The sequence below is a fragment of the Camelina sativa genome, chromosome 20, assembly GCF_030686135.1.
Source record: "Camelina sativa cultivar CO46 ecotype springtype chromosome 20, ASM3068613v1".
NCBI lineage: Eukaryota > Viridiplantae > Streptophyta > Magnoliopsida > Brassicales > Brassicaceae > Camelina > Camelina sativa.
The window spans coordinates 9,814,836-9,840,922 of NC_141899.1; the positions used below are offsets into that span (position 1 = coordinate 9,814,836).

General features: G+C 35.2%; 3 protein-coding genes, 1 long non-coding RNA gene and 2 pseudogenes across 11 annotated transcripts; 4 read left to right on the forward strand and 2 right to left on the reverse strand.

The window, feature by feature from the left end:
- The first annotated feature begins 299 nt into the window (after positions 1-299).
- LOC104770332 (uncharacterized) lies at positions 300-2,063 on the forward strand. The gene is made up of 5 exons (XR_015593605.1): positions 300-611; positions 799-855; positions 953-1,110; positions 1,191-1,294; positions 1,706-2,063. It is a non-coding gene; the product is annotated as an uncharacterized LOC104770332 (long non-coding RNA).
- A 2,353-nt stretch (positions 2,064-4,416) lies between these two features.
- LOC104770333 (protein NRT1/ PTR FAMILY 7.1) lies at positions 4,417-7,222 on the forward strand. The gene is made up of 5 exons (XM_087505997.1): positions 4,417-4,739; positions 4,901-4,957; positions 5,055-5,217; positions 5,309-6,116; positions 6,200-7,222. Exons 2-5 carry the CDS (start codon positions 4,910-4,912, stop codon positions 7,005-7,007), a joined length of 1,827 nt encoding a protein of 608 aa, XP_087362123.1. The 5' UTR covers positions 4,417-4,739; positions 4,901-4,909; the 3' UTR covers positions 7,008-7,222.
- A 128-nt stretch (positions 7,223-7,350) lies between these two features.
- LOC104770335 (cold-regulated protein 27-like) lies at positions 7,351-8,769 on the forward strand (annotated as a pseudogene). The gene is made up of 4 exons (XR_015593607.1): positions 7,351-7,587; positions 7,871-8,056; positions 8,151-8,450; positions 8,535-8,769. The product of XR_015593607.1 is annotated as a cold-regulated protein 27-like (transcript).
- Positions 8,770-12,924: 4,155 nt separating this feature from the next.
- On the reverse strand, positions 12,925-13,869 carry LOC104770336 (transcription repressor OFP8 pseudogene; annotated as a pseudogene). Its single transcript, XR_015593606.1, has one exon. The product of XR_015593606.1 is annotated as a transcription repressor OFP8 pseudogene (transcript).
- A 1,722-nt stretch (positions 13,870-15,591) lies between these two features.
- On the reverse strand, positions 15,592-20,095 carry LOC104770338 (subtilisin-like protease SBT6.1). Of its 6 annotated transcripts, none has more exons than XM_010494742.3 (10): positions 19,423-20,095; positions 19,131-19,259; positions 18,861-19,013; positions 18,477-18,593; positions 18,215-18,399; positions 17,836-18,099; positions 16,663-17,731; positions 16,073-16,576; positions 15,932-15,992; positions 15,592-15,798 (listed from the first exon to the last, which is right to left on the reverse strand). In XM_010494742.3, the coding sequence occupies exons 1-10, from the start codon at positions 19,969-19,971 to the stop codon at positions 15,713-15,715; spliced, it is 3,117 nt and encodes a 1,038-aa protein (XP_010493044.2). In that variant the 5' UTR covers positions 19,972-20,095; the 3' UTR covers positions 15,592-15,712. The 6 variants fall into 6 exon arrangements, with proteins under 6 accessions (XP_010493044.2, XP_019097328.1, XP_087362124.1 ...); XM_019241783.2 differs by having other exon boundaries at positions 18,477-18,603; positions 19,423-19,563; XM_087505998.1 differs by having other exon boundaries at positions 18,861-19,023; positions 19,423-19,563.
- LOC104736036 (putative glycosyltransferase At3g07620) lies at positions 19,818-23,014 on the forward strand. The gene is made up of 4 exons (XM_010494740.3): positions 19,818-21,224; positions 21,302-21,432; positions 21,738-22,086; positions 22,161-23,014. Exons 1-4 carry the CDS (start codon positions 20,538-20,540, stop codon positions 22,827-22,829), a joined length of 1,836 nt encoding a protein of 611 aa, XP_010493042.1. The 5' UTR covers positions 19,818-20,537; the 3' UTR covers positions 22,830-23,014.
- The last annotated feature ends 3,073 nt before the right edge of the window (positions 23,015-26,087 follow it).

The window sequence follows — 26,087 nt, forward strand, 5'->3', positions numbered from 1 at the left end:
TCTATAACTAAATAAACATATTAAATAAGGGCATATTTGTATATTTTAATGTTTTCTTAATTTGTGTGAAATATGTCTAAATGACACTCTTTGTGAAACGGAACGAGTACCATTTAGGAGTAATCTTGTGATCAATATATATATTCCATTTAAAACGAAAATCATTTTGTTAAGTAATTAAAAAAAGAAAAAGAAATGAAGAAGTCTTTTGTTGTCCAACAAATTCGAAGCTTTTACTCCCATATTTTCTCAAGGTGAGTAATATTTTATAGGGCCATGAGGCCATCACAAAACAATCTGAACGACTTGATCAGGCTCTAAACTTCTCCATATATTATCTGATCTCTCTCTCTATATAAGAACCACAAAAGCTTCTTCTCTTAGTTACGCTTTGCATTGTTTGATTCACTTTGGCTCTCTCCTGATCTGAGTTAAACTAGCTACTCGATTAAATCCCTTTGATCAAACCGTGAGAAAGTTACAAAACACTAATCCTTGCAACCATAAATGACAAAAGGTGTTTCTAGTTTCTCTCCATCGACAGTGTTTCTCCGGCCAGTTCTCAACGTCGACACAACGTCTTCTCCTTCTCCAGAGATTGTTCGAAAAAGGTTATATTTTGATCCATGAAATAATACAATATGCAATGGTCTTAGGGTTTGCTTATTACCACATACATTCATATATACTTTTTGGTTTCTTGCATCATATACGAAAATTCTATATCAAGTTAGTAGTCAATATATATATGTAGACGTGTTCTTCAGTGAAACCTAATCAAATCTAAATTTCGTACAGATACCTAAAATGGCCTCTATGGATCCGAGAAATAATGGTGACGCTGCTCCGCTAAATGTATGTAAACAAACCTTCACTACTCTGAATTAACAAATATTATTAATTAATAGTTTTTGAAAATCTTATTTGACTGTAATATTATTATTATTGCAAGGAGCGAGAGAGGTCAACAAATTTGGGTGTTGCTGAAGAGGTGCATGATGATCAAAGTGTGGTGTCTCATACATCCAACGATTCCGACCTTCAGAAAAAGATGATGAAGAAAAGAGGAGAAGAAGAAGGGTGGCTGGACAAACGCAATCATTTTGCTTGGTATGTCATATAAATCATAGAAAAGTTTTGTATGAGTTACAAATAGTCTTACGTAATTATTTACCATTAATACTGAACAGAAAATCAAGGGTTAGCGACTTTGGCCTTCTTTGGGGTGGGAGTGAACCTGGTGTTGTTCCTAACACGTGTTATGGGACAAGGTAATGCAGAGGCTGCGAACAATGTAAGCAAGTGGACGGGAACAGTTTACATGTTTTCTCTCGTGGGAGCGTTTCTTAGCGACTCTTATTGGGGTCGTTACTTGACTTGCACCATCTTCCAAGTCATCTTCGTTATTGGTGTCGGCCTCCTCTCATTTGTTTCTTGGTTAACTCATTTAGGGGTGTCCGAAAGCTTCTTTAAGCTCAACATCGTTTCGGACCTTTAGGGAATGTGTGTCAATGAATTATGAGATGGCTATTGAAAAAGCATAGTCTTTGTTATTAGGACACGTTTGATAATTTGATATTATAGCAGAAGAAGTTGAAACAAGTCATGGAATCTGTATATATTAGTTGCAGAAAATCAATCAATCAAATCAGCAAAATGCAGAGCAGTTCATGTCTAATGTCTTGTTGGTTTGTTTTTACCGCAGGTCAAAGGGGTAACTCAAGGAACTCGGATACACATAGCAAATGGTTTTCAAATTCTGAGAGGACGAGAGAATCATAATCCCATAGTTTCTGACATTTCATGTAATAAAGTGTCCCAAAGCAAACATTAGTTGATGCAGAGTGAACGTTTGAGAATTGTCCATTTAGATTTCATGTCTGTGTTTTAACTTAGCTCTTGCGCTTGGAGGAAGATCCAAACTCAAGCAGTATAATTTCTCAACTTGGCTTAGACCTTTAACCGTAGTTTATTTGGCTCTAATTTGACTAATACCTACAAATCAATGTCCTTTACTCAATGTTTGCGTCTTATAAAAAAAGAAACAACTGTATTTACTCAAATTGAATTTCTAAAATAAATTATAAATTTTACAATTTAAAAGAATTTGTTAATAAATAATCAAACCGTTAAATTGTTGCGTCTGAAAATTCAAACTCATGTTTTATTTGACAAAATCAACTGGAATCTGTGTTTAAAAAAAAAAATCATGACTTATTTGGAAAGTCAATAAAAGTTAGATATTTAATCCACCAAGTGTAAATTTTGTACTTTTGTTTCACCAATTTGAATAAATTAATGATATTTTGACATTTTTCCCATTATTTTCTTATTTTTTTGACATTATCCTACTAGATTAATCCTACTATATTAATTGGGAAGTACAAATATAAAACTAACCTTAAAATGTGTAAATTTTTTTATACAATTGCCATTAGAAAAACTTAATTAAAATTAATTAATCAATTTAAATAAATATAATTAACTAAAAAATAAACACTCACAGATCAAATATTAAAAAAACTAAAAATATAGATATATATTTTATCTCTCTAATAAATTATGAACAAAATTAGTAAATATTTTTTTTTGAAAAAATATAAACCAATCAGAATTTTAAAAACTAAGATTTTATAACCAAGTATACAATATAATTATTTTTAATAACTAAATTCAAAGATTTTGTTAAGATTTCAATTATGATTCTACTGTCATCTTTATTTTATTTTATTTACAATTGTTTGGAATTTTAATATAATACTTATGATTAATAAAATGCAGAATTTTTTCTGCATATGTTGTGATTTGAATTTTTAAAAACAAAAATATATCACTCAATCTATGAAAAATGTGTGTTTTAATTTCTACATTGGCGGGTTGGTAAAACTAAATTTATATCGATGATAAATTAATAATTTTTATTTGCTCACAATTATAATATTAAAATTAATATTTTATATCTCACAAAATAATGATGCAAATACAACAAACAAACAATATAAAACTGTAATAATACGTCAAAAATAAAATAAAATAATTAGTATTCAAATAGACTAATAGAGTACAGAACAATTGAAAATAAGGTTGATCCGTGCTTTAAACACGGGATATCTTATAGTTCTTGTTTTAAAACTTGACGCAAATTTCCCACGCCAACAAAGTGACATCCACTGTTACCGACTTAACCTAATTAAATGTAAATGTTACTATTTTGACTTGGGCCTATTGTTTTGGGCCTAACACTTTTTTTTTTTTGATAAGGGGCCTAACACTCTTTTTTTTTTTAAAGGGCCTAACACTATATAACAATTTCTAATCGAAAGTTCGGATCGAATCTCGCAAATCTCGTTCGCAAAAGGATTCAAGGATTCAAAAATTTTCAAGGTATGTACAGACCGGATGATCGAATCTCGCAAACCCTAATCGAATTCTGTGATGAGAATTAGGATCTATCTATCAGTTGTTGTTCGATCTACTCCTTTCTCGTTTTCTTTCTCTCAATTTTTGTTTTGTGATTTTTTTTTTCTTTTTTACAGATGAGCAATGATAGGTACTCAAATTGCCGGGTTACTTAACTTTGTATCGGACGGTCCTTGCACCATTCCGGCGCCGCCAAAAGCTGACCAACACAAATTCAAAAAATGGCTCGCACTCGCATGGCACAAAGCTTCTACATCTTATAAATCAATGTTATATTTAATATATCTACATTTAATGAATAATATGGTAAAAAAAAAATGATCGAAGACCATAATATACTATATGAGAGAATAAAAGATTACTGTTAGATTTCACATTTTGGATATTCATCATTTTGGTACGTCGGTCTAATATTTTTAGTTAGTATATTCTGGTGTATAATAAAAACTACCAATCAATTAGCAAATATTTCTAAATTCTATATTCTGAAATTCCTATATAATTTAAAATTTAATAATGTTTACCCTTTTATATACGACATTAATGACTAAAATTAGTTTATTTTGATTACTTACAATTTTAAAATTTTAAAACTGTATGTTTTTTTGATAATTTTGTCATTTGTATAATTGTATGTTTAGAAGAAAAATAAATATAATGGAAAAACTAGAGTACTTTTAGGAAAAGTGAGTAAATTAACCAAAGAAGTTTGGGACCAAAAGACCTCTAGTCTCAGTCAAATCCTCCTTTTTCTGCCAATAATTTGGGTCAATTTGTTCAAAGAGCTACTTAATACCAAAACTTAATTCTACCATTTAGGAGTAATCTTGTGATCAATATATATATTCCATTTAAAACGAAAATCATTTTGTTAAATAATTAAAAATAAAAAGAAATGAAGAAGTCTTTTGTTGTCCAAGAAATTCGAAGCTTTTACTCCCATATTTTCTCAAGGTGAGTAATATTTGTAGCCTTGTAGGGCCAGTATCACAAAACAATCTCAACGACTTGATTAGGCTATAAACTTTTCATATATTATCTGATCTCTCTCTCTCTCTATATAAGAACCACAAAAGCTTCTTCTCTTAGTTACGCTTTTTGCATTGTTAGAATCACTTTGGCTCTCTCTGCTGATCTGAGTTAAACTACTCGATCGATTTCACTTTGATCAAAAACCGTGAGAAAGTTACAAAACACTAATCCTTGCAACCATAAATGACAAAAGGTGTTTCTAGTTTCTCTCCATCGACAGTGTTTCTCCGGCCAGTTCTCAACGTCGACACAACGTCTTCTCCTTCTCCGGAGATTGTTCGAAAAAGGTTATATTTTGATACACAACATTTCTTATACATGGATTTGTTTTAGGGTTTGTTTTTTGGTTTCTTGCATCATATATGAAAATTCTATATCAAGTTAAGTTAATACATATAGACGCGCATCTTCTTCAATGGAAACTTAATCAAATCTAAATTTTGTACAGATACCTAAAATGGCCTCTATGGATCCGAGAAATAATGGTGACGCTGCTCAGCTAAATGTATGTAAACAAACCTTCACTACTCTGAATTAACAAATATTATTAATTAATAGTTTTTGAAAATCTTATTTGACTGTAATATTATTATTATTGCAAGGAGCGAGAGAGTGCAACAAATTTGGGTGTTGCTGAAGTGGTAGAGGTGCATGATGATCAAAGTGTGGTGTCTCATACATCCAACGATTCCGACCTTCAGAAAAAGATGATGAAGAAAGAGGAGAAGAAGAAGGGTGGCTGGACAAACGCAATCATTTTGCTAGGTATGTCATGTAAATTATACAAAAGTTTACATTATTTTTTGTATGAGTTACAAATAGTCTTACGTAATTATTTACCATTAATACTGAACAGCAAATCAAGGGTTAGCGACTTTGGCCTTCTTTGGGGTAGGAGTAAACCTGGTGTTGTTCCTAACACGTGTTATGGGACAAGGTAATGCAGAGGCTGCGAACAACGTAAGCAAGTGGACCGGAACAGTTTACATGTTTTCTCTCGTGGGAGCATTTCTTAGCGACTCTTATTGGGGTCGTTACTTGACTTGCACGATCTTCCAAGTCATCTTCGTTATTGGTGTCGGCCTCCTCTCGTTTGTTTCTTGGTTTTTCTTGATCAAACCACGAGGTTGTGGCGATGGGAACCTTGTCTGTAACCCTACTTCTTCACTCGGAGTTGCTATCTTTTATTTATCTGTTTATCTTGTAGCTTTTGGATACGGCGGTCACCAGCCAACGCTGGCTACCTTTGGTGCAGACCAGCTTGATGATGATCAAAACTCCAAAGCTGCGTTTTTTAGCTACTTCTACTTTGCCCTCAACGTCGGAGCTCTCTTTTCAAACACAATCCTTGTGTATTTTGAGGATAAAGGGTTGTGGACTGAAGGCTTCTTGGTGTCACTAGGCTCTGCCATTGTCGCGTTGGTAGCCTTTCTGGCCCCAACAAAACAATATCGTTATGTCAAGCCATGTGGGAACCCGTTGCCTCGTGTGGCGCAAGTCTTCGTGGCCACTGCTCGAAAGTGGAGTGTTGTTCGTCCGGGAAACCCCCAGGAGTTGTATGAACTCGAAGGTCCTGAATCTGCCATTAAAGGAAGTCGAAAGATATTTCACAGTTCCAAGTTTGTCTTCTTGGACAGAGCAGCAGTGATTACAGAGAGTGATAGGTAAACCATATATCCAAACAAAATATTTCATCAATGATTCACATGATTCTGATATTTTAATTTATGAATATTGCTGTATCCAGGAATGAGACAAGGAGCAACGCATGGAGGTTGTGCAGTGTGACTCAAGTAGAGGAAGCAAAATGTGTGATGAAGTTGCTTCCAATATGGCTATGCACTATAATCTACTCAGTGATCTTTACACAAATGGCGTCTTTGTTTGTGGAGCAAGGTGATGTGATGGATGCATTTATAGGGAAATTTCACATCCCTGCGGCGAGTATGTCCGTCTTCGACATACTCAGCGTCTTTCTATCGACGGGGCTCTACCGCCACGTTATATTCCCATACGTGAGACCCACGGAGCTTATGAGGATGGGGATAGGGCTGATCATAGGGATAATGGCAATGGTGGCTGCAGGATTGACAGAGATCCAACGGCTAAAACAAATAGTCCCGGGGCAAAAAGAGAGTGAGCTCTCCATTTTATGGCAAATCCCACAGTACGTGCTTGTGGGAGCGAGTGAGGTGTTCATGTACGTTGGACAGTTGGAGTTTTTTAGTGGACAAGCACCAGACGGGTTAAAGAACTTAGGAAGCTCGTTGTGTATGGCTTCGATGGCATTAGGTAACTACGTGAGCAGTTTGATGGTTAATATTGTTATGGCTATAACCAAGAGAGGTGAGCATAGCCCCGGGTGGATACCGGAAAATCTAAACGAAGGTCATATGGATCGGTTCTATTTTCTGATTGCCACATTAGCTGCTATCGATTTTGTGGTTTATTTGATCTTTGCAAAGTGGTACCAACCCATAAGCCATGATGAAGATAGCATCAAGGGAGGTTCTGGTGGTAACCTGAAGACTGTTTCCGAGTTGGAACAAGTTTGATTTTTTTTAGATTTTATTTTTTAGCCATATCTTATCTGTTGAGATGTTTCTTTATTGGTAGATGACATCTTTGTTAGTTTTTAGAAATTCAAGTGCTTGTTAGGGTCTAAGGAATACTAAAAGCAGAGCATAATAATTTTGGTAGTAGTTGTTGAAAAAAATATTCCAGTTCCTTTGCGTTATTAATAAAATATGCTTTCATCTTTTAAATAAAATGTTTTGTTATCAATATAATAAAACTTGAATGTTTCTCTCCAGAACATGACACATCAGCTTCAATATTGAAGTTGGTGTTGACACCTCAATTAAAATTTTTAACCAACTAGTACAGCTAAATTTGTTTGTGTGCTTCTTATCAAATTGGGTTTTGTTTCCAAGATAATTCTTCTGTATTGATTCCTCGTTGTTGTAGATTAGAACTAAGGAAATTATGTTTTTTTCTTGGATCTGATTATACTAGTAGATTTCTTCCACATAGTTTTGTATATTTACTCTTTCTCTCTTTCTCACCTTAGAAATCATCGCCGTTGGAATAATAAAAGAGATGGTTGCATAACCCAATTCCTCGTTTTTAATGGCGGTATTACGTTTTTTTATGGAATTAGTTTTGTTTGTGTTGATTATTGTGGAACATATGTTTTAAAATTGTTCGATTTACACAGTCTTGTTGATGAATTTGGCATTGGAGAACGAAGTAGTTACTTTCTTTTGATGTTCATGCTTCATTATAGAGATGATTAGATTGTTATAGATTAGCCTTTTACAAAGAATATTGAGGGGTGTACTCGTCTGATGACAAACTTGTGACAAACTCGTTTTTTTTTGTAATTAACTGATGAGTTTCTGATCAATCTTTGTTGCAGTACTCTGCGGGGAAAGAGTATATGTATACCGAATGGGCTAATGAGAAGCATAGTTTATATCTTAAATCTATGGAAACTTCATTCGTAGATCAGTTATATAGTTCCTTTGGTGCTCTCGGGAAGAAGGACAATGTATCCGAATCCACGAGGTTCGGTAGCAACGGTAGGAAACCGTCTCAAGAACATGTATAAGACATTGTTTTAAAAAAAAATTATAGCTGAAGTTGTAATATCACTTTTCATTGAAATTTTTATTTTGTCTATATGATTTGGCAATTAGTTCAAGGTTCTTCATGATGGTTTCGGGCAGAAGGTTAATGTAAACAACCTGAACATCGGAGTAACAGAAGACACGGTGGTGGTTCTCATGAGTTTCTTAGGAGTCCATGGATCAAGCATTATAAACCTTTAGTAAAGGCACAAATTCAGGTAAAGGGTGAAGGTAGTTCCGAGCTCGAAAGTCAAGTGGTCAGCTCAAATGGTAAGACAGTAATGGTCATATGCAGCTCTGGTTCAGCCTCACGTCTCAAGCAGATATGCTCTCATTTGCGTGACCACGACCAAATCAGCGTTGGAGAAGGTATTAATTTATTATGATGAGTCTTATTCCTCTGTTTATATATGTTGTTTCTATTCTAATTTTTTTTTTTTTTTTGTAAAATAGCAAGGGAGATGGATGAGTACGATAGTAGAGGCTCTGATTTATACAAGGGAGCGGCTCTGAAGTTTAAAGAGTGATGCTTCTAATTCTTTGGCAGGAGCGTAAATGTTAGTAAGTGCTATCATAAGTGGACTTTGCTTCATTATCTCTAAATGTTGTTGTTTTCTTGAAGTTTATGTGTTGTCTTTTGTGGTTACTCTTAAACTCACCATTTAATCAACTGATCTAATTGACTCGATGAAACTATCTTTTAAAACCAAAACTAAAAAAAAAATCATTCTAACAATATTTACAATATAAATGAGTTATTAAAACTCTAGGCAACCATTTTGGTCCAAGGAGATTTTTGTAATAAACTATCTACAATATTTGTTTTTCAAAACTACCCTAATGTTTGTTTCCTTCTAAACGTTTTTTTATTGAAATGGTAATCTAAATCATGAAAATACAATTTATGATATATTTTTTAATTTAAATATGTAATTTTATTTTGAAGTGAAGACGGACAGAACTTGTCTTTTTACAACAATAGAAAGTGAGTTTTAAAAAAATTCATAATAAAGAATAGGGTAATTTTCAAAATATATATCATATATAAGGTAATCAATGCATAAGTATGATATATAGGGTTTTTTTTTTGTAGAAAAATCAGAAATATAGACTAAGCGGAATGTAATTAAGTTGGTGAGGTATAAAATAAAATATAAATAACTTTATAATTGGCATGTATTAGTTCTATTTTCATAGTAGAGAGATCATAGTAACCAAAATTTTATGTAGTCGATGTTTGCATAATGAAAATTTTTATTTAATAACAAATATTGAACGATTGTGAAAGTGATAAACTACTTATATGAGTAGTCATAGTATGTAATGTTTTAAAAGATATTTAGCTTTGGTTGGTTGTGCCGATAAAAGCGACCATATAATCAACCATAAAGTTTCATTTAATACAGAGATCAATTACAAGTTTATAAATTGGATTTGTATGAAATAATAAAAATAAAAAATATCTGCGGCGTAGCGCGGGTTTAACTTAGTTGAATTAAATCTTGCATTTAACTTAGGATACTGATTAGAAATCATTATGTTACAATTTAAAACAAAAATTAGAAATCATTATTTTAAAATTTAATTATTGGTTGGTGGCTTGAAATAAATAAATGACAGCAAAGTTTATGATTTTGGACACCATAACTATTTTTCGTATCAATTTTGTCAAGTGATTTACAACTTGCCAAAAGTATGACTTAATATTTCTACTCATATATTGTGGGATCTACTCATTTATGATAGTACAATTTCGATGACTTAATATTTCTACTCTTATATTGTGGGATAGTGACATCGAAATTGTATTATCCGAAAATGAGTTTCAGCCACTTCAAAATCTCACAATATGAGGAAGTCACCCCAAATATTATTATGGAGAACCGGAACATGCGATTGTGGTTCATCAGTTCATCTCACATGGGAATCAGGGTGACTTCCTTCTATTATGAAATCTTAAAGTGGCTAGAACTTTGAGAGAATGTAATTTTTTTTTTTTTTTTGTCAACCATTGGGCCACAACTGGCCGGTCCATTAGCCAAATTTCTACATTCGCAGGAGCCGGGACTCGATCCCGGCCCATTTGAGAGAATGTAATTTTTATGTTGCACATATACGCAACTTTCCATAACCGTTGTCCAGATATCATAAAAGTTTTATGATAAAACAGCTTTGAGGACGCTATGTTAAGGACGACACCCATTCACGAACTCCGAAATTTTCACATTACATTTGTGTATATTTATTGATTAATATTAAAATAAAATAATATGAATAATTAATCTAGCCTTCCACATCTTAATGGTGAGATAGACTTTGGTGTCTCCGAAAATATATGGATTTGATTAGCCCGTGAGTGGTAAGATGTTAGATAATTGTAAAGAACTAGATTTTAACATGCGGTACACCGCGTGCATATAATTTTTTTATATATTTTATGTTTATATTAATTTTATTATAATTTATATTTTATGTTATATTTCTTGATTAAATATTGGATGTTTTGTAAATAGAGGAATAACTCTATTTTTTTATATTAACTTTTTAACTTGCAATACACGTCATGACCATTTGTTTGTTATATTTAGTTTGTTATGTTTAGTGTTTGAGATTATATTTTGATTTTTAATTACTAAAAAAAAAATAAGGGATCTAAATACATAAGAAGTAATTTATACGCTGTGATTAAGTCATATTTTCCTAATGATTTAATTATTTTACACAATCTTAGTTAAATCAATTTAATTTTATATGTCAAATATTCTAATATAAGTAGTGGACAAATAATAAAATAAGGATTTAACATGCGTTAGCACAAATTTAATGATATTTTATTAATTCCAACATGTTCTCTTTTTAACTCATCTACTATATAACCATATTATATAGTATTCTAAACTTTTTTAATTTTACATATTCGTAATATTTTAAAATTTATTAAGTTTTTATATATTAATTATAATATTTAAATAAATGTGAATCGAAGTTCTTCTTACATTAAAAATCAGAGCTCACAGGTTTTTAGGAAACAAAATGGAAATCAAATTGTTGTTTTCTTTTAAATTGTTCAACATATATAATATATCATAGTTTAACAAAATGGCAATCAACAAAATGGAAGTTGTTAAATTCACCAACTGATATGCTTGAATACTAGAATCTGGAAATATATCAGAGAACCCGCCTCGAGCAATCACAGCCGGTGAGAAAACAACAATTTGATTCTTATTTTGTTAAACTTTAAATGTTAAACTATGATATATTTAATTAACCACAAAATTTTATAATTAAAACACAATATAATTAGTATGGTTAAATATATCATAGTTTCTGTTTTCATATTGAATTCTGTAAGCTTTTTTAGTTGAAATGAATGTAAAATATTTAGGAAACAAAATCTGAAGTAATGCTATTTTTAGAAATTTGTTAGGGATTAAAATTGTAAATAAGTTTTTAAATAAATACAAATAAAAGGGAAGAACCCAACATGTATTTAAAAAATGTATATATATTTTTAAATAAATACAAATAAAAGGGTAGAATCCAAAATATACTTCAAAAATGTATATATATATATATATATATATATATTAAAATAGGGTAATTAATGAAAATATTTTTAGACAATTAAAAAATAAGCAAACAATTTGAAAAAGTTAAGCAAAATATAAATAATATAGAAGCAAAATATAAGTAAAATAAAAGAAAAACCTACGAAAATACAGAAAATAAAAATTCAAATTTTAAAAAATGAGAAGCCCACCAAAACGAGAACAGATCAAATTACGTACCTCATGAGTCATGTCCATTGGTGACTAATCCGCGGCGTTAGAACTGATAGTCTGGTTCTGATGAGAACTTAGCCGTCGTACTGGAATGGATGGATCCCTCATGAGTCTTGTGACTTGTGCCAGACTTGCCATCCATATGTTACCGTATATGGCATGTCCGTTGGTGTTTCCTGTATAATTATTTTACAAAACAAGGCGAAAAATAACAAAAACATGATTAATTTTTCCACGTCAAATATAACACATTCATAATTGGTATGTTAAACAAGAAGGGCGGGAAATTAACCTGAAGTAAATGGTTTTTGAGAAGCGGATGGCGGAAGGCTATTTGATCTTCTCGCCTGATGCAGTCGATGACATCCCCGTCGGGACTCTGAAACGTAAAAATTTGTGTTAAAATACGTAGTATAAAAACATAGTCGGGATACGTAGTAAAAAAACATGCATACGTATACTACAAACAGAAAAGGAACAACAAAAAAAAGATTAGTCTCGTTTATGTATACATAATACATGGATTGTCAAGGTCGGGACTCGGGACTGACACTCCTCCTAGTCTTCTTTAATCTTATAACCTATAATATTAATAGCAATGAAAATCTTGTGGCAACGTTACCTAGCCTATATGATTAAAGCCTTTAATTTAAAGCTAATTAATATGACATTTTTTGTCAAGCTTATAACGTTAAGATAAATACTATTTTGCACATAAGTTTTGGCGAAATTTCTATTTTTGATTGAAAGTTTCACATATAGATGACTTTCGTATCATTGTCATTTATACTTTATTAATTCTTTAGTTTTGATATTCACAATACTGTATCTCTTATAAGAAGTTGAAAAAGTTTAACTCAAATCTATTTACAAATTTTGAATTGTATTTTTATGGTTTAAGTGTACTCAAGTTTGGTCGCTGTCGGTTTAACACAGTAACCGATTATTGTTCTGAGTGTTGGTCCAATTTCATTCGAAGTTAACTCAATGTGGTTCACGACAACAAAAATACAGAGAAAGGCTAAGACAAATATAACCAGAAAAAGAAGAAGCAAATCTAGTGGAAAATAGGAACCAAACACTAAAAAGCAAGAATTAAGGTTGAACATAATAGTACTTTTTAGCAAAGGATGTTAAAAAGTAGATAAGAGAAATTAGCTAGCTAGGGAGAGAACAAGGTGGCATAAATTTCTAAGAAGACTTGGACAATAACTTTGTGGTGTTGACGAGAGTTTAACGACAAAAAACACTGAAGAAGCTTTTGTAGCTCAGCCGCTGCAAAGATCTGTCTCTCAACAATCATCTCCACCATCGACGTCCTGAAATCTTCGTATGGATCCTTTGACTTCTTCACCACCGCAAAACTCTCTGCCTTGGAAGAAGTGTCCGAGGAGAAGCTTTTAGAAGAAAAGAGAGTTTCTGATGAATCATCATCATCATCACTTTCTTCTTTGTCTCCTTCTTCTTCTTCCTCCTTCTCGCTGCAAGACCAGTACCAAGACCCGGTTGACTTAAAACGTGAGGCGAAGAGAGGATCAGAACCAAACTGCAATGATCTTTGCTTCCGGTTTGTCTTGACCTTCTTCCTTAAATCTCGAAACGAACGGCTCTCTTCGTAGAAAGGGTTTGGTGGGAATATCGATGATGACGCATAATGAGGACTAGAGAAAGCATGATGATGATGACTCTTTGGTCTTGGAGTTTTGGACGTTTTAGCTTCGGTAACGAAGAACCTCTCGGAAGACGTGGCTTGACTTGTAACAGCACTAGTCTCAACGACGTCGTAGAGATCTCGTGGTCGGCAAGAGTTTAGAGATGACCGGACCATTCTTGAAACCCGGAGCTTCATTCTTTTCTCCATGTGGTTTAGCTAGAGAGAGAGAGAGAGAGATGGTATGGGACTATGGACTATTGAAGAAGAAGAAGTAAATGACGTATTAAAAGTAGTGTCTCTCCCCATACTACAAAGACTTTTAAGGGAAGGGAGAGAGATAAATTCTCTGTTCTGTTTCTTGTACTGGCCTTTTCATATTTCGTAATATTTATGATAATTTAATGATTACAACTTTTTACGTTTACTCTTTCTGCAATGTCTTTTGTCATTTCACTGTCGTCGTTATCTTAAACTATTCGAATTGCTGACACAAAAATTAACCATTGGAATTTCCTTGTTGCTTTTTTCTTTCTGTATTTTTATTTTAGGTATAGACACTTCACACACTTGACCTTTGTCTTCCTCGTTTTTTTCTTCACCAATTTTAAAATTATTTATTTTGAATATTTGACAATTATGTGTTTTGTAATGTTTGTCATCTAGTATAAGTAAAAAAGTCAGTTCTTTATAAGTTTATTTTTTTTATAACAGTCAGTTCTCTTTAGCTCTTTTCGAATTCCTCATCATCAGGAAATTTAAAAATGTATAGAGGAGAGAGTTGGGTTGTAAAACCTCTTCTGTTTGGAAGACGTCACTTTATCATTGTAACGTAAAGGATTTTGCATTTGTACCCATAACTACTACTACTACTAAAGTCAATCTTTCGTTAACGTTACAAAATTCGTAATACAATTATTTTAACAATATAATTTCCTAATTGAAACTTAATTCTCCCCGGAATTCGTGCATTAGTTCTGGAGAATTTTTTCAAAAAGGCAACTTAATTCGAATTAAATGATATGAAAATGACAATTACACAAAAAGGCAGTACTGCAGTGCACGACGACGATCACTAAAAGTCAAATTTTATGTGCATAAAATAAAACGAATAACATTGACTTTTTTAATAGTACATAAAAAGGAGAAAACATTTATCAATAAACAATAATTTCCAAAAATTGCCAATAATATGTATTTTACATTTTCAGTACTTTTATGCACTTTGCTTTTTAAGTATGCTCGCTCATTAATCAAATTGTACATTACGTCTTAACTTATTGTATATTTTCGGTTCAAAAATGCCTATGTATTAATCTAATCATTTTTAAGTGATTTTCAATAATCTTAATCAATGTTAAGTGATTTTAATTTTATTCCCTGCATCCACAGTGGAGCCCTCTCATGCATATATAATCCCACTATGAAGAAGATGGGGATCGAACCCCAATGATGACAGGTAAACCTGGCCAAAGTGGAGGGAGGACCACTACCCTCCCTATGTAGCCTCTTCAAATTAGCATGATTTTAATCTTTAGCTGCTAGACCAAACTTTCTATTTTGTAATTTTAAGCACAAACGATATATATTTTATTTTCTTATAGAGGAGGAATTATAGGTCAGATGTTTGGTAGTGATTAGTGAATGTGTGCGTATTGGCTAATCTAATTTCCCTTTTTACGTAAAATAGTAAGGTTATATAGCCTTATGGGTGCGGTGGCTGGTTGGGGACCATATCAGCCTCTTCCTGTATTTGAATTTCAAATTTAATTACACTAATTTTGGGTTATCTATGTATGATGTATTTCACATAAAAATGTTTTTTTTTTAAAATATTTATTTCCTAATAAGAAGAATCACAAGCTCAAAATAAAACTATTTATTACTTGTTATAGGATATGATCACATGATGGCTAATAGACGTTAAGGATAAAAACAGAAAAATCAAATTCATAAACTCCTGGATAATTCTGATAAGTAGTTTTTAGAAATTGTAATTCTTTGAATTATATAATGTTGTATTATAACTCCTTCCTAATATTTTGCTTTTCGAAGTGAAGTTTCTAGAAATTGATTTCCTAAAACAAAATTGCCAGCTTTGGAATTGATTCAATTGAAGGTGAGACTACATTCTGTGGTGGTCAGTTTAAATCAACACAAGAAAAAATAGACTGGACCAAGACAACGGCTACATGCTAGGCTAATCGATTCGACCCAGATGTTCTTCTTCGTCTACGCCTCTTCTGCCGGAATCTCCATAAACTTAGTAGCACTAGAATTCCTACAACACACAACCGGAATAATCAGAAATGTTTAATAGCCTATGTCTGAAACAAGAATCGATAGTTTGATCATGCGATAAAAGATTAATATGACTAAAGAATAAAGATGTCCATAAAGGTTTGGTATATTACCACTAGCTGCAACACCAGCAGGTACGATCCACCGAGTAGCAACTAGAAATGGTATGTCAATCTGCAAATAGAGAGCAAAATAATATAAACCTTTTGGTTCTTACAAAATCTATTAGTTAACCAGAAGGTAAAATGAGTTACCTCGTCTTTATTGAATAGGCCTCCAAGATACTTGCTCCTGTGAGAGCTAAGCTCACCACCTTCCTTGGCTGGTCTCCAACGCGTTGGTCTTGTATTCTCCACTGTAGAATTCAAGCCTCGGCCCAAATCAATGCCACGATATCCTGGCAATCTCCGGTTCCTTCCTCCGACATGTAAATTATATCCTTTAGTCCCCCATACTTCATATCTGGAGTCACTCTCACAGATTAGCTCCTTTCCGATCACAGAAGAGTATGTTGAAAAATTTACATCAGTTCTTCGGGATGGCAGTTGTTTATCGTCTACAGTTACGGGAGAATATCTCTTCACAAATTTTGAGAAAAGTACAGGGTCTTTGATATTTGAACTGCTAAAATCTAGCATTTTCTTCAGGAGCCAGTAGCAGTTGGTGACCATATGGCTACTGTCCAGGCAATTTGAGTCTCCATAAACACCAACTCGACCTTTACCAATCTCCAAAAGCCCAAGAACAGCAGGGTCTTCCTGTAAACAGAGCCGCATTATCACAAAAAAAAAACCTCCGCAATTCAATCACAAAAAAATACAAGACACAATTGGTATCTCATTACCTTCAATGAACCAGTTTGCAGTAGATTCTGTGTAGCACCACTCTCAGAGCTGTCCAGTAAAGGAAAAGTGTGCAAAAACCCACCAGCAGGAAACCTGACTATGTTTGTTCCAGAAGCATATCGACTCTGCTCACCATCAATACTGAAATCCCCATTGAGAATTTTGTCTCCAAACGCAATCCCAAACGATGCGAGAAGGTTGTTAAGTGCAGGGATATTTGCACCTCCAGTGACTGGAGTCCACCAGCTGCGCGTGTTATCATCAAAGAATCTCATCTTCACCATAGTATCAACATTATACCACTCAGCAAACACAACCAGACCCAGTCCTGTATTTATAACGTCATCTCTGAGCTTTTCAATTTCTTCTGGAAAGTAATCATCTTCGAGGTCAACCATCAAAAGAGTTCCATATTGCTGAGCATCGAAACATGTAAGGGGTGAACCAAGAGTCTCTATATAGTACCCAGCATCACGTAACATGTTGTACATGATGTGAAAGTTTGTATGCAGGTGATCACCATGCCAATCAAGAATGTCATTGCGGACATCCAAAGAGTCCCTTGGAATATAACCTGGAGGATATTTTATGCTGTGAAATTGATCCCACAAAATACGTTTGGCTCGTGATGGAGTGGGAATCACTTTCAGTTTCAACTGAAGAGAACATGTACTTCTTCTAGGCCCACTTTCTCCACGGGATGCTGGGCTATAGATTTTCAAAGTTACATTTCCCTCTATTTCACCTGCGAACTGTGCACCTTCTTCCTTGATCTGCATGTGTAAAGCTAGATAACCAGTCCAGGGCCATATGATATCTGGGTACTTAAAGTGAATGCTCAACAGATTTCCTTCCTCGTTTGCAGGATGCCATGTTGGTGGACTTTCAATATAGCCAATGACACCCATACCATTTAGAATTGTGGTGTTGAAAATGACAGGCATGGCACCCGCATATAGTGGCTGACGACAAAAGGGCCAGGAATATGGGCAATCATTATAATCAAGAATGCTCGGGAAAATGCTTGCCCGGGGATGGTAGCTCTTTAGAATTTCATATGATTCTAACCTGACAAAGAGTTGAAAAGTTAGAGACTAAAAAATTAAGGAAATAAGATCAAAATAAAAATAAAGAGTCCAATGGTGATTATCAGTATGGAGAAGTTAACTTACAGATCAACTCTTCCTGCACCCTGCTCATACATATTAGGACCTAAAAGCTTAGCAGCACCTTCGACCAACGCCTGCTTCATGCTTGCTGGATTGAGCAGATCCTTCCTTCTAGCTTCAGGAATAACACTTACAAGCAGACAAACAATACCAGCAACAACAGGACTAGCCACACTTGTTCCAGACAAGCTTTTACAACCAGTGCTGATCTTTGACCCCATAATGTCACGGCCATATGCAACCACATCTGGTTTGACACGGCCATATCTGTACACAAAATTTTCAAGTTAGGAGCTGCATAAAAACAAGTATTTTGTATTTCTATTTCTTCGATTGTAAAGTTTGTAAAAGGGAATGTAGAAGCAGGAAAGAAATACAGTACCCATGAGGAATTTCCCAGGTGCTCATGCCACGGGATGAAAATGAAGCTATGTGATCATCATAGTCAATACCACCAACACCTATGACATCACTCTGGTCAGCTGGATTATTTAAAGTTCCGTAAAGTGGCCCATCATTTCCTATTGCAGACACCATAATGATATTGCTGGCAGTTATTTCCCACACCTGTTCGAAAGAAATACTCCACCACTTGACCCAACAGGATAATGCAAACTTCAACCAAGAGATAACGAAACAATTACCTTCTCTACAAAAGGCAGATCCAAGTAATCCGGTCCCCCAATGCTCAAATTTAATACATCCATATTTGTTGCTATAGCATAATTGAAAGCATCAAGAAACCATGAGGTGTATGATACCTGCAACAAGCTGAGCGCAAACTTATCAAAACCTATTTGATTAAGTTAACTTGCATATCTGGGAAAAACATGTGTATGGCAACTATACTTTCTCGAATACAAAAATAAAGATCAAACGTGTAACCAACAGTATCTTAGCAATTGTAATTGGGGAAACACAAAAAAATTATCAATTGATCATGTATGAGTTAGTTTAGTTGAAGGAACGTTAAGCCTCTTGCTAGTTGCTACATAAGAAAATACATCTGTTGCGTGATCATGCATTACCTGGGAATCTGTGAACACTCGGAAAGCATAGATTTCCGTGTCTGAGGCAAAACCAAGACATTCTGCATTTTGACCAGCAATAACACCAGCAACAAAGGTCCCATGCCCCAGGTTGTCATTCAAAGTGTTCTCATTTGTCCAATTTGTACGCTCCTGAAAGTTACTGCGTCAATACCAGCTTCAGAGCTTAACAAGACAAGTAGAAGATCAAAGAAAACTAGCAGCTTTAAACACTACTCGTATCTAAAATCTTTGAGAAATCTTTGGTACCTTGATATTACGGAAATGAGGGTGGTCAGATCTTATTCCAGTGTCAAATATGGCCATCTTGACTTTAGCACCAGTGTACCCTTTCTTCCAGAGAACATCAGCTCCAAACAAGGACGTAACTTGAGTCTTCTGCAAAATACAATAATTGTAACTTGTAAAAGACCTCACTTACAGTTTACGATATGAACAAAATTTAACACATAGATCCTAATAACAAAATCAGGCATTCCAGTAGATTCCTATTTACAAATAGAAATTATATCTGAAGATGTAAACTTAAACAATCTCACACCTGACTGAGAAGATGTCTACTCCAGTTCAACGTGGTGTTACTTGTATCCGCCGTTGCAGAGGAATCAGTTCCGTCTTCGAAAGACATCGGAGTAAAGATCTTCCCCGGACGTTTCTTCCCGTCGAGAAAAGACTCTCCAAGCAAAAATCTCTGATACTTAAACTCAACGTTCACGTCTTTAACCATCTCAAGCCTCTCAATCTCTCCAACCACGTCCTCTTTCCCGCTTTCCCGGATCCATAGAACACCAAAATCAGTCGGATACTTCGCCGCCGAGTTAATCCTCTCGATCCAACCCCAACCACCGGATCGGACCTTCGATTCGAGGTAAATTCGATGGTTTCTCGCCGGTTTGTACTGCTTAAATCGGATTATGTAGTTCGTCTCCGTCGCAGTCTCAGACTCCGAGCGAGTTACGTTCTGCGGATTGAGATTTTGGTGCTGGGGATGGTAAGTGCTGGGACGGAGCCAGAAGATATAAACGGAGAGGACTATGACGAGGAGATAGGATCTGTAAGCATATAGAGAAGCTTGTGCAAACACCTTCATGGCGATTTGGTTGAATTTAGGGTTTGATTAGCAAGATTCATTCGCACACGCACATGCCCGTAGCTGGTGAATTCGCTTCACTCCTTTTGTAATTTTTGATTTTCTCTGACCCTCTGTGATGAACAAACACTGCAGTGATGGTGGAGCGACTTTTGAACCGGTTGGTTGGTTAGCTTTAAGCAAACCGGTTATAAAAATTCGGTTTATTGAGTTCGGTTTAATATTTTCAACAATTCGGTTTATTAATGTAATCCAGATCTGGTTCGGTTTGGTTTTTTAAGAATCAATTATTAGTATATGTTGGCCAAAAAAATGTCAATGGTCGTCAAAGAGACCAAATAAGACACTGCACTTGAATCGGAGTCGTCTAAAGATTCTACCATTGGTGCTTCTTAAAAGAGCTTCAATTTACTCTTGAGTTTTTGATTTGCAATTGAAGATCAAGATCATCAGAAATCTTCTGTTTTTTTTTCCATTTTCCTTTTCTTGTTTTCTTGAATGTGTCGGCAAAATAAGTTTGTGAACTTTACTGTTTTATGGGATTTTGATTCTGTGTAATTCATCTCATGGAGGTTAGATCTGAGCTCCGGAAACATTCACGAAGTGGAACTCGGAAATGGACTATTCTGGTTGGGATTGTGGCGCTTACTCATGTTTTGTTGTTACTTTCATATGGTGACGCTTTGAGATATCTGTTGCCTGATGGCAGAAGGCTGAAACTTCCTAATGAGAGCAATAAGATGATGAATCCGTCACGAAACACACTTGCAGTTAGCGTTTCTGAGGATTCTGCAGGCTCGGGGATTCATGTCATGGAGAAAAATGGGAATGTTTCAGGTTTTGGTCTAAGGAATGAGACAGAGGATGATGAAGGGTTTGATGAAACTGTTGATTTTGAGAGCTTTGAAGATGCAAAGGATAGTGTCAATGTCATTAAACAAGTAGTTGTTGAAAGTAGTGTAAAGCAAAGAACGGAAGTTTCAACTAGTAAGTATGGACAACAGGGGCAAAAGGTGTCGGTTCAAAGTCAGAAGAAGGTGGAGAGCTCTATGTTAAGTGCAAGTTCATCTATAGCTGGTCCTGCTTCCTCGGTGGGGAAGCTACCTGTTTCTGGAAATAGTTCCCTGGTAGTTTCTAAGCAAGTTAGTAAGAAGAAGAAGAAGAAGAAGTATGACATTCCACCAAAAACTGTGACAACAATAGAGGAGATGAATCGGATTTTAGCAAGGCATCGTAGAACTTCACGAGCATTGGTAAGTTTGCAGCTGTCCCTTTTAGTTTGTTTTTTACCTGTGAGAATTTAATTGAGAAGATTGTGCTTCCAATGTAGCGACCGCGTTGGTCTTCTAGGAGAGATGAAGAGATATTAGCTGCAAGGAAAGAGATAGAGAATGCTCCTGTTGCAAAACTTGAACGGGAACTCTACCCTCCAATATTCCGTAATGTTTCCATGTTTAAGAGGTAAAATTGCAGAACATAGACCTACTTACTTCTAAACTAGGTTGCTGGCTAAGAAAAAGAGTAATGCTATATGCACAAGTTTTTAAAAATACTCAGTAGTGTCTTTACTCCTATGTAGATGAACGTTTAGTACTACTACTGTAACATCTTTATCATATGGTCCTAAGTTGATAGAAATTTCCTTTTGGAAGTTAGTATGGAAGCATGAGTTCATATAATATGTTTAGTTCACAAATTTGGTCTGTTTGGTAGTGTCTTTTTATAAAAGGTAATCTTGACATACCCGATTCAGTTATACACCTCAGGAGTTACGAACTTATGGAACGGATGCTCAAAGTTTATGTATATAAGGAAGGAAGCCGCCCCATTTTCCATACTCCAATACTCAAGGGATTGTATGCATCAGAAGGATGGTTCATGAAGTTGATGGAAGAAAACAAGCAGTACACTGTAAAGGACCCCAGAAGGGCTCACTTGTACTATATGCCATTTAGTGCACGGATGCTAGAATTCAAGCTTTATGTGCGTAACTCTCACAACCGCACAAACCTACGCCAGTTTCTTAAGGAATACACGGAGCACATCAGTGCCAAGTACCCTTTCTTCAATAGAACCGATGGGGCTGATCATTTTCTTGTCGCTTGTCATGATTGGGTAGGCATCTCCTAAACTTTTCAGATTGTTCTCATCAATGGGAATAACCTTTTTAATTTGTGTTCACTAAACAGGCACCATATGAGACAAGGCACCACATGGAGCATTGCATTAAAGCTCTATGCAATGCAGATGTAACTGCAGGCTTCAAAATCGGAAGAGACATCTCACTCCCTGAAACATATGTCCGAGCTGCCAAAAATCCTCTCCGTGATTTAGGTGGGAAACCGCCTTCTCAGAGGCGGACCCTGGCTTTCTACGCTGGAAGCATGCACGGTTACCTACGTGCAATTCTGCTGCAGCACTGGAAAGACAAAGACCCGGAAATGAAAATCTTCGGTCGGATGCCGTTTGGTGTAGCGAGCAAGATGAATTACATCGAGCATATGAAAAGCAGCAAGTACTGCATCTGTCCAAAAGGGTTTGAGGTCAACAGCCCCAGGGTGGTTGAATCTATTTTCTATGAGTGTGTCCCTGTGATTATATCAGACAACTTTGTGCCGCCTTTCTTCGAGGTTCTTGATTGGAGCGCGTTCTCTGTCATTGTTGCGGAGAAAGACATCCCGAGGCTGAAATATATTTTGTCGTCTATACCAGAAGAGAGATACGTAAAGATGCAAATGGCTGTGAGAAAGGCGCAACGGCACTTTCTGTGGCATGCTAAACCGCAGAGATACGATCTGTTTCATATGGTTTTGCATTCTATTTGGTATAATAGAGTGTTCCAAGCAAAGCGTAGATAATAGACTGGACTGCTTACCGGCGAAGAGTTACTTCCAGTGTACTATGTACTTGTCTGTTGTATGAGTAGGAAACTAGGAATCGCAACAAAGTTGGCTCTACCTTTGTATATATTGGCTGTGGCATGAGTCCCTTTGCCAAAATTTTCTGGTAAATTAAAAAAGTAAACAAAATTTAAAATTTAAAATTATATATTATAAAATTATTTGAATGTAATAGAAAAATTTGAATACATAAACATTAAACATAAACTGTTACTAAAAACACAACCATCAAAATGAAAACTTATAACAAAAAATAATATGTAGAATAGACACAACTTTGCAAAAAATATTGTTTTAAATATCATAAATATATAAGATATTTAATGAAGAATTATGGTAAAGAGGTACAATTAAAAAAATCATTATGACAAAGTGATTCTAACTGAGAATATTGAACTAATGGTTGTAACGAGTAAATATAATAGAAAATTATAATTAAAAATATATTTAATAATGAGTGAGACTGTATCAACGAAAAATTAAAATTAAAATACACAACTTTAAAAAACAAAATAAAAGAAATTTCAAATATTAAAATAGTTTTTAGCCAGAGTTAACCAAATGTAAATTGTATATTAAGTTTTATTAAATTTCTATAATGCTATAATCATTTCTAAAATTTTAGTTAGAATATAGAATAACATTGAATAGTAATTATTAATATCCAAATTATTTAGATTCAACATAACACGGAAAATTTGTTTCAACGAATGTTACGACTCGAATTAGATTATTGGGCCTTTCCTGGGCCTCGTCTAAGGTCTATGTTTAAGTCCAATTTCTTTACAAGTCTTAGTATTTAAGTGGCTTTAGTTTATTTGTAAAGGATTATCGAAAAGATCAATCAAACAATCCAACTCTTGTTCTCTCTTGTTCTTCTCCTTTCTCATTCTATTTCTTCTGTTTTCTCACCTCCTTCTTCTGTTTCTCATCTCAATTCTGTTACTTCCTTGATAGAACCAAGTCTGGTTCTATCAATTGGTGTTTTCATTGAGAGTTGAACTCAAGTTTTATTCTCATCTATTTGATGATGGTTTTAAGCGGCGAACAAGTAGAAATCCTCTAAGGGGTGCTAGTTCATCTTGAGCGGATGCAATCGATAATTGAAGGATGGCAAGAGGATTCAAGGCGAGCGGAAGAGCTGAGGACCCGAACGGAAGAGCCCAAACAGATGGAGGTCTTAGAAAAACCATTGGGGAATTTTGTCGAGCATGTGGAGGGCGTTCAACTCCGACAAGCTTCTTACAAATTTTGGACCTCTAAGGATCCGATTACTACTAAATGTCTCAGAAAGAGAAGGATTCGTGTCAACCAAAGCTACCATAAGGCTCGAAAAAGAAGAATGAAGAGGGATCATCGTTCTCACTCTACACATCTAGCCTTTCAAGTTTGTTCTCCACAAAATCAGTTGTATCTTGGTGACGATAAGTTTAATTCCATGGCAGTGAGTATGGCAAATGAAAATCACACTGCAGGAAGTCGGAGAGCTCGTTTCAAACAACGATTCCACCAATTTCAAAAAAGAAGATCAAGGGAAAGATATCGAGTGGTGATAGCCTCATTCAGATCGAAGCATTACTCATGGGTGGTTGCAAAGAAAAAAGAGAAAAACAACTCTCAAACATTCTTGTTTCCTCCTTTGAAGCAGTTGACGGTGGTTGTGGATGACCTCAGTTCTTCTTCAACACCGGATTCTAAAGCTTTTGGAAGCTCTCCAAGGTTGTTGTTAAAGATGGAATTGGCTCATGAAATTCTTTTCCGAGAGAACCGAGAAGATGGTGAAAGATTATCTACGGAGAAAATTCATAGCATCAAAAACGGCTCAATTATTGATGAAGATGGTAAACATGGAGAGGTAACTCTTGAACACAGTCTCAACGATGAACATTGTATCTCACTTAGAGTCGTTACCAAAGAAAAACAACTCTCTAGCTTACCTATGACTGATAGAGAGCATGAGATGGGAAGAATCTCTGACTCTTTTGTCTTCAGCCGAGTTTGGGAACCTGGTGGAGGAGCCTCAGAGCTAGAGAAGTGGAACTGGCTAGAGAAGGATTACAAGGTTTCTGGAGTGTTAAGGGTAAGGTTGAAGTTTCATAAGATTGGAAATAGGCTCTCTGAATGGACTGTCTGTAGCCTAGTTTGGGATCCGGGAGAAATCAAAGCTGAACAGACTCATGTGCAGAAGTTTACTATCTTAATCAGATGTTGATGAAGCTGCAGAGTATAATGGTAAGAGAATTTGAAGATGGAAGAACCATCATTGAAGGGTTACAAAGTGGCTTGGAGGTATGTCAACTAGCTGTGCACTATAAGATGTTTGCAATGAACAAGGATAACAAGCTTCAGGTTGTTTGTCATAAGAAGAAGGGCACAACAATATTGATCAAATTGTCAAAGGCTGGATTGATAACTTCATCAGAATTGATGCTTCTTAGCCAGAGTAAAGATGCATATGAAGAGCAACGCTCCACTATTCTATCGTGTACTGCCCGTGTGTGGGAGCCTGGTCGGATCTGGGTGAATGGTGCCTATATGAATCATAAACTGCAGGTTATCAAAGGTAATGACAGAAATTGGGGTACTCCTGAGCTGAAACAGAGGATAATGATATGTGTAAGACATCTTCTTCAAGAAAAGGGGGAACACGCTTACGCTCAAACAACACTATTGAAGCTTCACATGGGTCATTGGAGAACAAATTGGTGCATATGGGGTTCAGAAAAGATTATAGTCGACTCTGCTCTTAACGAACACATGAAGCCGTGGAGGACTCATGAGAAATTAAAGACCGAAACTATGCCTCTCTACCATGATACAGGCTGGGTTAAAGAGAGTCACAGAAGCAATAAAGGGGTTGCGCAACTTCGGGAAAATGTGCTCGGGATCTTTACTTGCGACAAAGGACCATTTGATCCGGGAAAAGTTTATTATGACTTTGGAAGTGAGTTGTGGCTAAGCATTAGTGCTGTCAGAGAAAATAGGATTAAGAAGATGAAGCAAAAAATCATTCAAAATGTTGCTTACTATCTTGAGGACAAGATAGTTTTGAAGGGAACGAGTATGGTGATTAATGGCAAAGGTGTTAATGATGCATTTCATGAACAGATGGTGAATGGTGAGTGTCAAGAGTGGAAGATAGGCGCAGAAGAGTGGAAGCTAGGCGTAGAATATCTGAAGGAGGCTCCAAGTTTCAGTGGTTTTATCGACAAAGAA

Bases quoted from the DNA above. Each gene is read 5' to 3' on its own strand.
- LOC104736036 (XM_010494740.3), top strand. From the start codon at position 20,538: ATGGAGGTTAGATCTGAGCTCCGGAAACATTCACGAAGTGGAACTCGG. The intron at 21,433-21,737 runs GTAAAATTGCAG...TATACACCTCAG, and splicing joins AATGTTTCCATGTTTAAGAG to GAGTTACGAACTTATGGAAC. The intron at 22,087-22,160 runs GTAGGCATCTCC...TTCACTAAACAG, and splicing joins TTGTCGCTTGTCATGATTGG to GCACCATATGAGACAAGGCA.
- LOC104770338 (XM_010494742.3), bottom strand. From the start codon at position 19,971: ATGAAGGTGTTTGCACAAGCTTCTCTATATGCTTACAGATCCTATCTC. The intron at 19,260-19,422 runs GTGTGAGATTGT...TGTATTTTGCAG, and splicing joins GTAGACATCTTCTCAGTCAG to AAGACTCAAGTTACGTCCTT. The intron at 15,799-15,931 runs GTAATATACCAA...TGTGTGTTGTAG, and splicing joins TGCTGGTGTTGCAGCTAGTG to GAATTCTAGTGCTACTAAGT.
- LOC104770333 (XM_087505997.1), top strand. From the start codon at position 4,910: ATGGCCTCTATGGATCCGAGAAATAATGGTGACGCTGCTCAGCTAAAT. The intron at 4,958-5,054 runs GTATGTAAACAA...TATTATTGCAAG, and splicing joins GTGACGCTGCTCAGCTAAAT to GAGCGAGAGAGTGCAACAAA. The intron at 6,117-6,199 runs GTAAACCATATA...TGCTGTATCCAG, and splicing joins GTGATTACAGAGAGTGATAG to GAATGAGACAAGGAGCAACG.